The 12,411-nt window shown below is 47.4% G+C and overlaps 1 protein-coding gene across 4 annotated transcripts in view; it reads left to right on the top strand.

Moving 5' to 3' along the window:
• The window catches only part of CEP97 (centrosomal protein 97), a 54,435-nt gene that overhangs the window by 22,925 nt on the left and 19,099 nt on the right, over positions 1-12,411 (top strand). For all 4 annotated transcript variants that reach the window (XM_073586233.1, XM_073586231.1, XM_073586230.1 and 1 more), the window contains exons 6-8: positions 1,145-1,311; positions 1,750-1,914; positions 11,145-11,275. In XM_073586233.1, the coding sequence (XP_073442334.1) occupies positions 1,145-1,311; positions 1,750-1,914; positions 11,145-11,275 (463 nt within the window). The remainder of the gene's footprint in view (positions 1-1,144; positions 1,312-1,749; positions 1,915-11,144; positions 11,276-12,411) is intronic.

Genomic DNA, 12,411 nt, shown 5'->3' on the forward strand with positions numbered 1-12,411 from the left:
CCATAATAGTCTTTGGGAGCATTGAGGTGAGGGCAATGGAACACCTGTAGCTGGATATCTGGCTCGTAGCCCAATATCATGCAAACACCTTCAGATGGCTTGTGTAGACACTGACTTTTTTAGGCTTGGTATGGGATGTCTTATTTCACTTGCTGTGCAGAATGGATCACTACTCGCTATTCTGTCAAGACCATATGGATAATGCCATGACGCAATCTCTACAAGGGAACATCTCACCGATCCTACACCTTTGATTATGGTGTACGTGGCATAATGTACGGTAGCCGGATCCCTCTAGTTTACCAGATTTAGCACCATGATGTAGGGGAAGGAGCCTGATTTCAATGATATATCCCTTCCTGGGCTGTGTTTTGCTGTTTCAATTTCAGTATTTTATCAACAGGAAATTATCCCTATAGGACAAGCTGCTCTTGTGCTTCCTATTCCAACCACGCCACCATTTATTAGCACCTCTCTGGCGCTATACAATGTTCACAGAAACATGTGCAGTGGGCAAGGTTACAACATTCTGAGCTCTGCTAAATCTGCAACAAGGAAAACTGTGATTTTTATCAAAACTGCTACACCCAGTAAACTATGTAATACATCCCAGGAATGAAAGTCTCTGTTCCATCATGATGCTGCTGTCAGATTACATAGGGAAAACATATTGCCTTTAATTCTATTTTTAAAAATAACAATGCCAGACTGCATGTTTAAAGTGCTACTGTGAGCAGCCTACGTGGTCTAAACACGTTACCATGGACTGCAACGTCTATTGACTTGTATGAGAGCACAACTAGGACATCATTGGCCGGCAACTGCAAAAGAAGCTGGCAGCAGCGGATCTTGATAATTTTCATATCCAAGTGGTTTCATTTTGGCAGAGCATTCCTCAGACATCCTTTAATAAGCTCATTGATATCATGTCAAGGCGTTTATTTCTGTGCATGGCACTCATGCTTAATACTGAATAAATCACAATGTTCTGTCATTTGCACATCATTAACATGTCTCTCAATCCTGTGACTTCCATAACTCCACGACTTTTCCCTCTCGGTGTCGCAATTTCAATGTTTAGGACTGTACATTGCCTTATAGATTCGGATGGAGGAGATGGTTATACGGTTCTGCTTTCTTCCAGGTGTCCTTTCTTGCAGGCCTCTCTGATCTGGAGCAGTTGTCAATCATGAACAATCCTTGTGTCATGGCCACTCCGTCTATACCTGGTTTTGACTACAGACCTTATATTGTGAGCTGGTGCTTGAACCTAAAGGTTTTAGATGGATATATAGTTTCTCAAAAAGAAAGGTAAAATACTTCTGGCGTTATTGAGCTGACCTCCATCACTTAACACACAGGTTAATAGGGATAAAGCTGTTGCCTATCAGATGTAATTGTTGCATATTAGAACATATTTATGAACATTTGTGAATGTATTACATGTGTAAAGAAGGTATATTTCTGACAATTAGTTTCTTCATTATTGATACATAAAGGTACTTGCATGCTTGGACACCCCAGGTGTAAATGTTTGGGATATACGTAGACTTTTTGACTATTCTTGAAGATACCTGACAATCCCTGACCAAGAGTGTTTATATGATTTTTCTAATATTTTTTTCTATTCTTACTACGTAAAGATGCTGCTGGCATTGAGCCTTTCAGAATAACTCCTCCTGTGTTTGTTTTATGGTGAATTTTAGAGAGATTTTGATGCGCTGTTAACTTCTTCTTTTGCTATCACAGCTTGAAAGCAGAATGGCTTTACAGCCAAGGCAAGGGAAGATCGTACCGGCCAGGTCAGCATGTTCCACTGGTGCAGTACCTGGCATCCGTATGTCCGCTGACGTCCGCACATGGTCTTCAGACGGAGGAGGATGCCAAGTTGGATAAAATTTTAAGTAAGCAAAGGTACGTGTCTTGTGGAATCATCTAAAAATGGCATGACACCTTTCTTTGACTCCTTTATTTCCCCAGTTAGTGGTAAAAATATCAATTGCTGGGGATCAGATATTGAGCACAAGTCACTACTGGGAGGTAGCAGCACACTTATTTCTTATCTTACCTTTAAGAGAGTCGGTCACCCCCAAATGCATTTTAAATGGGTTATACAGTGTTGTCGGGATCTTGTCCCCTATAATAACCATACTAGCACTGTGTCTGTTTTGGCACAGTGCCTGAGAAAATAACTTTAAATTTATATGCAGATCCGGAGGCTTCAGTGCACCCTCGGTGTGGCCAAGAGCTTGCATCACTATGCCGCCTCATTTGCATATTGGGGCGCTTCTCTTGCTTCTAATTGACAGTGCTTGCTTCCCGGCTGGTGTGTGCCACCTCCAAGGGTGCATCAAAATTTTCTGCATTTGCATATGAATTAGAAATTATAGTATAGTGCGGGCTAAGTCCTTAACAATACTGTACAGTCCATTTAAAATGCATTTTGGGAGTGAGACTTCCTTTAACTGCTTAACGAATCCCAGTACGCATTAAAACGGCTGCCATTAAGAGACCTCATTCCTCACTGATGGTCAGCAACAAGTGTACCGCGCCCCGCCGTGGGAGAAATTCCTACGGGTGTCAGCTGTACATGACAGCTGACTCCCTGTGGTATGGGCCCTGGCTGGTTTTGGAACTGATCAAGGTTGTTTAACTACTCAAATACCACTGTCAAACACGACGGCTGTATCTAAGTGGTTAAAGGGCCTGTCACACTTAGCAATATCACTATAACTTGTGACGTTATAGCGATATTGCTAGCGATATCGCTATGTCTGATACTTACCTACGACCCGCTCCCCCGCTGGTTATCGCTGATCGCGCGAGAACGTCCTGGACCGTTTCTCGTCGTCAGCTTCCTGCGGCGCTTCCTGTGGAGAGACGAGCGTGGAGCCGGGCGGGAAGACGTCAGGATCGCCTAGTGTGACAGGTAAGTAGCCACCCCCGAACCCTTCGATGTCGCTGGTGAGATCTGCCTGTGTGGCAGCTCACTAGCGACCACTTAGCGATGCACCAGCGATCCTGACCGCGTCATATCGCTGGTCGGGATCGCTGGTGCATCGCTAAGTGAGACAGTACCTTTAAAGCGGGAAAAAAGATCCCCTATGGCAGGATCAAACCCCCCTCCACGCAATAATAATCACAGATGGCGATCATTGCTATAGTATTCGGAGGTCATCTGATGACCCCAGGGCACGGGGGACTGTGAGATCCAGCTATAATCTGGGTCTCACAGGCTGTGTCAGTGACTCACCGACAGGTTTCACGCACTGCAATGTCTGAGATCAGAGATCAAAATGAAAAATATACATGTTCCACAGTGGGACTAAGTGAAAAAGTAAAAAAAAATTTACTAAGGTGTACAAAAAAACCAGAGCATACAAATCACAAAAAGTCGTTTCGCAACTAAAATTGGAGCACTTGCTTTAAAACAAAAATAAACACCCGATCAATAAAATGGGATCCCTGAAACGAATTACTTGAGGGGTCTAGTTTCCAACATGGGATACCTTGTGGGGGGTTTCTGCTGTTTTGCAGGGGCTCTGAAAATTCAACATGGCATTGACAATCTCTTCCAGACTAATATACGCTCCAAAAACTAAAGAGCGCTCTTTCCTTTCCCAGCCCTGCCATGTACCTAATAAACAGCAGTTTTGACCACATCTCTGTGTTCAGAAGAAATTGCGTAACAAATCACGAGGTTTGTTTTTCTTATTATCCATTGTGAAAATGATTAATTTGGGGCTAAAACTACATTCTAGCAGAAGAAAACATAATTTTCATTTTCAGATTCCATAGATTGGAAAAAAAAAATTGTTGCACATGAGCACTTTATTGATATCTACATTTTGGACTGAGATAAAGCTTTGTTTTTTGTTTTTTTTATTTTGTTATTATCTACCTTAAATTGAGTTTCTTGAGCGATAAGTTGTCATAACAAGTCATTTGTGGACTTTACTCTCAACCGTCAATTTTTTGCAGTACTATTTTTTCCTGTTTTCTAAAAAAAAAAAAAAAAAACATTTAGCTATGAATTAATACATTTCAATATTTTAAAAGAATTTTTGTCACTTCAGTAATTTTTTTTGTTCCAATATTACTTGTAATTGTAAAAAAATGGGGGCTAAAGCAACATTTCAGAGTAAAAATGACAATTTATTATTATTTTTTCTATTCAGCTTGGTAGTAATTCCTGTGTAACACCTGAAGCATTAAAAAATTTGACAGCAGATTTGGAGTGTTTGAGGGGTGCAGTTTTTAAAATGGTGTCACTTTTGGGGAGTTTTCAATGTGTAGACCCTCAAAGTCCATTGAAATCGGAATAGGTCCGTAAAGAAACAAGATTTGTAAATTTCTTGAAAAAATGAAATTGCTACTAAACGTTTAACCCTTGTAAAATCCTGACAAAATGACTTTTAAAAAATTGTGCAGATGTAAAGTAGACATATGGGAAATGTTATTTCTTAATTATTTCATACAGTGAGACTAAGGCCTGTTTCACACTTCCGTTGATGGCGGACAGTTGACATCCGCCAAAAACGAAAATTAACGGCTCCGCCTCCGTTGTGACATACGGATGTCAGCATACGCTAATACGGACGGATCCGCCGAAGATGAAAAATTTAAAGCGACCGTGGTCTGGAGAGAGAGAGATTACTCTGTCGCCTAATTGGGGGACACAGAACCTTGGGTGTTATGCTGCTGTCCACTAGGAGGCAACACTATGCATAATCTGAAAAAGATTAACTTTGGCTCCTCCTCTGCAGTATACACCCCTGGACGGCGTCAGCCTTCTCCAGTTTTTGCTTAGTGTCGCAAGGAGGCACACCTTTTTTCTTCCGTTTTTTTCACGGAAATACAGATGAAGAAAAGTGGGTCTCCAGCGAGACTCCCGGCATGGCTCCCTCCTCGGTCCCCTATTAGGGGTACCCGGTTGAGGTTGAGGTGGTCTTTCCCCATGTCGCTCCCTCCCCAGTCCCTCGTGTCCTGGTTCGAGGTTGAGACCCCCCTCCTTCCCCAACCCCTTTAAGGGGTCTGGGTTGAGGTTGAGGCGAGGATGAAGACCCCCTGACGGTGACAGACGCACCCTCCCTAATCCCCCGCAGGGGGTATTAGGTTGAGACGCCTCAGGTAGGGTCGGAGATCAGGCAGCATTCTGCAGCTTCCAGGGACCCCAGGCCGGCTGAGGGATCCTGTTGGGGCCGGGGGAGGGTGCGGACTGGATGGCACAGCAGAGACAGGGTTTTTCTGCGTCCCTGTCTCTGCAACAGCAGCGGCTCCATAGCGCTTCAGGGGCACCCCATACAAAAACCGCTGCCCCTGCTACCCCCACCGCTATCCAGTCGACCATTCTGGGGGGGCCTGGTACAAATCCGCCCCCCCCCCGGACTACCGCGCCCCTCTGGAGCCCTCCTGGGCATCAGGCTTCTAATTTAGGCCGCGGCTTCGGCCTAGCTGAAGCCGCCGCCTTTTCCCCGCCCCCCGGCCCGCCCCCCGGATGACCAAAATGACACGCTGGAGTGTCATAGAAGGGGCGGATTGAGGCAGAAAGGGCGCGTTTTTACACAGCCCAGCACGCCCTTTTCAGCGGAATGGGCAACTCAGATGTCTCAGTCTATGTCACAGTCCATAGACAACCTAACTGCTACATTACTGCACCTATAAGGCTTTCTGTGGGTTCCCTCTGCGTAGCCACCCCTGTACGATCCCTTATAGCCAGCCTCTGTGCACTATGCCGGGCTCAAGGAAGAGAACCAGGCAGGAATGTTTCTATGCATTCTGTACAGCCTGCAAAGCCACGCTCCCTAGTGGCAGCACGTATCCGCACTGCCGGGACTGCATCCAGAACTCTGGGTCAGAACCCCTGGGAGTCCCTACTGACGCTTCAGTGTCACAGGCCACGCCCTGCAGAGTCGGGCCCCGGCTATGGACGGTACACAGCAAACGGACAGCTTGTCTCAGGAACATGCTGCTTCCGACTCTCACAGACGTAAGCGGACCCACAGGTCTCGATCACCTAAGTCGCACTATAGCACAAGGTCGTCCCCCTCTAGGGAGAGACAGCGTCATTCCAGGTCTCCTGGGCAGTCCCCTGCCACAGACAGACAGTGCAATTTACCACAGGGATCCCCCACCACAGAAGACCCCCGCCCCAGGTCGCCCTCCAGGGACCACCTTAGCGAGGCACAGGATTCGGAGGGCATTTGTGACTCCGACTCAGATAATGAAAAGGTCAGGTCCGTGGTACCTTCTCCCCCCTAGCAATACAGCGCTAGTTGAGGACATAATTTCTGCCATTCATCGGGTGCTAAAAATTCCAGAGTCGCCCCCGGAAGTCCCAGAACATAGGATTTTCTTCGAAAGTGTTCAAAAACCACCTAAGGTCTTCCCTAATCACGATGAGTTTGAGAAAATACTTACCAAACAGTTTGCGCAGCCTGACAAAAAATTCGCCAAATATTTGGAAGCGAAGTACCCCTTCCCACAGAAAGACACCAAACAATGGACAGATCCACCTGAAGTGGACCCTCCGGTTTCTAGGCTAGCAGCGCAGACTTTACTCTCTCTGCCAGATAGTTCAACCCTCAGGGACGCAGCAGACCGGCAAGTAGAACGCATGGCTCTTTCTATTTTCGAAGCGGCAGGCGCCTCTCTGGGCCCTGCATTTGCTTCAGTTTGGGCATCCAAGGCCATCCTGGCTTGGGCCAAAAAACTACAGGAGGGTCTTCAGGCTTCAAATCCTGAACTCTCGGACCAAGCGGTCCAGATGGCAGTGGTAGCAGACTACATGATTCATGCAGCCCTGGATTCCGCCAGAGGTGTAGCGGGAATAGCATCTAACGCCATCACGATCCGACGCATCCTCTGGCTGCGAGAATGGAAAGCGGATGCGGCCTCAAAAAAGTCCCTCACGCGACTTCCGTATTTTACTGGAAGACTTTTCGGCGAAAAGTTGGACACCATGATAGCCAATGCCACTGGGGGTAAGAGTACCTCTCTCCCTCAACTAAAACCGAAACGCACGTTTAAACGAAGAAATCAGACGCGATTCCGATCCTTTCGGAATTCCTCAGGCTGGTCCGTTTCGCGCCCAGTGCAAAACCGCAACCGTTCTCCACGCAGAGACAACCCACGGACGCAGCAGCGACCGGACAGGGCTTGGCAGTCGAAAGCAGGCCAAGCGAAACCCAAGGGAGGAAAACCTCAGAACTTCACTTCATCATGACTCGACACCTCCGGAAGACACCCCACCAGTAGGCGGCCGACTTTTACTCTTTCAGCAAGTCTGGCTGCCTATTACAGAAGACAGGTGGGTCAGGGAAATAGTGTCTTCCGGATACAAGATAGAGTTCACTTCCGTTCCACCGAATCGGTTCTTCCTTTCTGTTCCTCCAACACCACCAGAAAAGGCTCGTGTTTTCCACCAAGCGGTTTCCTCTCTCCTTCAATCAGGAGTTGTGGTGCCGGTTCCGGCGAACGAGAGATTCCGAGGATTCTACTCAAATTTGTTCGTAGTCCCCAAGAAAGGAGGCGGCGTCCGACCCATACTGGACCTAAAACAGCTCAACAATTACGTACGGGTCCGTCATTTCCGCATGGAGTCCCTCCGGTCCATCATTGCATCCATGGAGCAGGGAGAATACCTCGCCTCCATAGACATACAGGATGCGTATCTCCACATACCAATTGCTCCCGCCCACCAAAGGTTTCTCAGGTTCGCGGTCAACCAACACCACTACCAGTTTGTCGCCCTTCCGTTCGGACTCGCCACGGCTCCAAGAACGTTCACCAAAGTCATGGCGGCCACCATGGACGTCCTGCACTCAAGAGGCATCCTAGTCGTCCCGTACCTGGACGACCTCCTCGTCAAGTCTCCCACTTTCAAAGACTGCGAGGTCAGTGTCTCAATCACTCTAGACACTCTGAGTCGCCTTGGATGGCTAGTCAACCTACAGAAATCGTCGACCATCCCAACTCGGACTCTAACATTCCTGGGAATGGTATTCGACACCGCCAGGGGCCTGGTGCTCCTTCCCAAGGACAAGACATTGGCCATCCGTCTGGGAGTTCGCACACTCCTTCGCAGTCCTCCTCGATCTCTCCGGTTTGCCATGAGAGTCCTCGGCCGGATGGCAGCAGCAATAGAGGCAGTGCCATTTGCCCAGTTTCACCTCAGGGTCCTTCAACTAGCCATACTCAGATCTTGGGACAGGAACCCCTTCTCCCTCGACAGGGAGTTAAGGTTGACGTCATCAACCAGGAGATCCCTGCATTGGTGGCTCAAACCAACCTCGCTTACACGAGGGAAGCCATTCCTCTCAGGACAATGGAAGATCCTGACTACCGATGCAAGCCTGACAGGCTGGGGGGCGGTGCACCTACATCACAGGGCACAGGGCAAGTGGTCACCGAGGGAAGTGACATTGCCCATCAATGTTCTGGAAATCAGGGCCATTCTCTTGGCACTGAGAGCCTTTCATCACTTGCAGCCTCGCACATACTGATACAGTCGGACAATGCCACGGCTGTGGCATACGTGAACCACCAAGGCGGGACCCGCAGCGCCCAGGCGATGAGAGAAGTGGCTCATATCCTCCGCTGGGCAGAAGACACAAGGTCGGTTCTTTCTGCGGTACACATTCCGGGTGTAGAAAACTGGGAAGCCGACTTCCTCAGCAGGCAAGGAATGGACTCGGGGGAGTGGTCTCTCCATCCCGAGATTTTTTACCAGATCTGTCAACGCTGGGGAACCCCGGATGTGGACCTAATGGCATCCCATCTCAATACCAAGGTTCCCAATTTCATGGCCAGGACACACGACCCGCGGTCGCTCGGAGCGGATGCCCTGGTCCAGGACTGGTCCCAGTTCCGACTCCTGTACATTTTTCCACCCCTCCCCCTAATCGCCAGGGTCGTGAGTAAGATCAAGCAAGAGGGAGTTCTGACCATCCTCATCGCGCCAGACTGGCACAGACGTACTTGGTACGCCGACATCGTCCAACTTACGGCAGACGCCCCCTGGCGTCTACCCGACCGCCACGACCTTCTGTCTCAAGGTCCGTTCTTCCACCAGAATTCAGGGGCTCTCAATTTGACGGCATGGCCCTTGAAACCTGGATTCTAACCCAGGCAGGTTTTTCACCGGCAGTCATTACAACTATGATCAGGGCAAGGAAGCCTGCCTCCGCCAAGCTCTATTATCGTACCTGGAGAGCTTTCTTTTCTTGGTGCGAATTTCATGGACAAGTCCCACTCCCTTATTCCCTCCCGAAGGTACTAGGTTTTCTTCAATCGGGCCTAGATGCCAAGCTATCCTTAAGTTCGCTTAAGAGTCAGGTGTCGGCGCTTTCAGTCCTTTTTCAAAAGCGCATTGCTATTAAACCGCAAGTAAGGACTTTCATCCAGGGAGTTTCCCGATTGGTTCCTCCCTACAAACGTCCGCTGGATACGTGGGACCTCAATCTGGTCCTGACAGCATTGCAAGCTTCACCCTTCGAACCTCTTAGAGGAGTTCCACTCTCCATTCTGTCTCAGAAAGTGGTTTTTCTAGTGGCAATCACCTCGTTACGCAGAGTGTCGGAATTGTCAGCACTTTCCTGCAGACTGCCTTTCCTAGCCTTTCACCAGGACAAGGTGGTTCTCCGCACGGTACCATCCTTCCTTCCGAAGGTTGTGTGCAACTCCACCTTAATGAAGAGATTTCACTGCCTTCCCTTTGCCCGGTTCCGGTTCATAGAGTGGAGAAGGCTCTGCATACGCTTGACCTCGTCAGAGCATTGCGAATTTACGTGTCCAGGACTGCACCTTTCCGGAAATCTGATTCCCTCTTCATTCTTCCGGAAGGTAGTCGCAAGGGGCTGCCGGCTTCCAAGGCTACCCTTGCCAGGTGGATCAGGTCCACCATACATGAGGCCTACCGACTTAACAGTTCCCCTCTTCCGGCCGGTATCACGGCACACTCTACACGGGCAGTAGGGGCCTCCTGGGCCATTCGGCATCAGGCTTCGGCACAACAAGTGTGCAAGGCGGCCACTTGGACTAGCCTACACACGTTTACGAAACACTACAGTGTTCATACCCAGTCCTCAGCGGCTGCGAGCCTGGGTAGACTGGTTCTGCAGGCGGCAGTACCCCAAGTCTAGGGGACTGTCAGCACAATATTCGTCCACTGCTTCCCACCCAGGGACTGCTTTGGGACGTCCCAAGGTTCTGTGTCCCCCAATTAGGCGACAGAGTAAAGGAGATTTTTGTGTACTCACCGTAAAATCTCTTTCTCTTAGCCTTTAATTGGGGGACACAGCTCCCACCCTGTTGCCTTTACGGGCCGTTGTTTCCTGTTGAGTTCTCATATTGTTCTTTGAGCTCGTACATAGTAGCCTTCTTACAGGCATGGTTATGTTATTTGGTTACGTTCCTCCTTATGCTTTGGCACAAAACTGGAGAAGGCTGACGCCGTCCAGGGGTGTATACTGCAGAGGAGGAGCCAAAGTTAATCTTTTTCAGATTATGCATAGTGTCGCCTCCTAGTGGACAGCAGCATAACACCCAAGGTTCTGTGTCCCCCAATTAAAGGCTAAGAGAAAGAGATTTTACGGTGAGTACACAAAAATCTCCTTTTTTCGCCGCTCCCGGAACGGCATTTCAGGGTTAAAATGCTTTCCGGAGTAAAGCTTCCAGGCATGCGCACTTAAAATTGACAGACCGGCAAGGAAAAAAAAACGTTGCAGGATCCGTCTCATCCGCCCGGGAGACGCTAAAATCTTGGCGGATCCGTCAAAAAAATGGGTGGGACGGATGACCGTCAGTCAAGATCCGCCACTAATGTAAGTCTCTGGGGGGAAAAAACGGATCCGCCCCTTTTTTGGCGGATCCGTTTTTTTCTAAAATTGGCGGATTTTGACTGATGTCAAACAACTGAAGTATGAAACAGGCCTTACTGGTTTAAGGATATAAATCTGACTGAGCATTTATACTGAACCATTGTGTAGTCTTCAGTTCTCATGAAGCTTGTTCATTATCCTCTCAGGCACCTGCATCCTCATATGGAGGAGTTGTTGACAGCTAAACCTTTACATGTGTATCACATTTAGATTATGTTTTCAGACTATGATCACAATCTAATTCAGTTTTTTGTCTTTGATTAGGTTACATCAGAGACAATTAATGCACCAGATTCGTAACGAGGCCCATCTCTCCTCAACTCCTAATAAAAGATCCTATACATCAGCTGAGCAGCAGAGCCCAACCAGAACTCTTCATCCGTCTAATAATAGTGGTAATTGGGCATATAGTTTTTCTTCATTTTTAATTCACGCAGTTAAGCAAAAAGAAAATAGTTTTTAAAAAGCAAAGAAAGAAAAGCCTCAGCATGCACAAATGTAAGCTGTCATACCCAAAACGAGCAGGCGTCAATTTATAACCGCTGACAAATAATAAATGTCCAAGAAGAAAAGCAAATATGGACTGTTGCGTCTGTGAGTATGTTAAAAGTCTTCAAGCTTTATTGGGACATATTAAACCACCATGGTAGTAAGAACACGCGGCCACCTGATGTGTTTCTGGCCTTGGCGCCCTTAGTTGTAGTATGGCTGGGTACTGTGAGATATTGTATGTAAAGGTTGCACTAGCAATCGATTGTAACGTGAATTGTTAATCACTGGAAATGCAAACAGCGTTCAAAATACATTACAACAGCAGGATAAATATACGTCAAATAAAGAAGTCATTAATAGACCGGTCTCATCTCTATAATTCATGCCTTTTGGCATTTTGGTGTCCTATCTAATAATCTAAAGCTTTTCTCCTTCGCCTCATTGGGGGACACAGATACTGTGGGTGTATGCTTCTGCCGCTAGGAGGCTGACACTAAGTGGGAAAAAAAAGAGGTTCGCTCCTCCTCCGCCGTATACACCCTCGCCCCTATTGCAGGCGGAAATCAGTTTGGTGCCAAAGCAGTAGGAGGACAACAAAATCAGCCTTGATACAGGTACAACATGTCCAAAGGAAAACACCACCTTTATATCAAATTAGTAAATGCATATAAATTTAAACAAAACAAGAGCCAACTGGCTAATAGGGTGGGCGCTGTGTCCCCCAATGAGTGTCTTGGAGAAAAGGATTTTACGGTGAGTTATCACAAAAATCCATGTTTCTTAGGAGATTTTTTGCCAGTCTCTTCTCCTAACTGGTGGATTAACCCTCTCTATGCCAAGAAAAGAAAAAAAAATCCATTTCTCCATTCAATGCTTTGTATGTGTTCTGAATTTCTTTTTCTTAAACTTACAGCTAGTACATCCCGTGTATTTCATATTACATGAAATGCAGTAGATAACATATTGCATGCTACAATTGGTAAATGAATTAATGGTGCACATGTCATGTTGAGTTTGTTACCGGAACATTTAAAAAAAA

Source organism: Dendrobates tinctorius, unplaced genomic scaffold (genome assembly GCF_039654945.1).
Source record: "Dendrobates tinctorius isolate UK_male_01 unplaced genomic scaffold, ASM3965494v1 ptg000091l, whole genome shotgun sequence".
In the NCBI taxonomy this organism is placed as follows: Eukaryota; Metazoa; Chordata; class Amphibia; order Anura; family Dendrobatidae; genus Dendrobates; species Dendrobates tinctorius.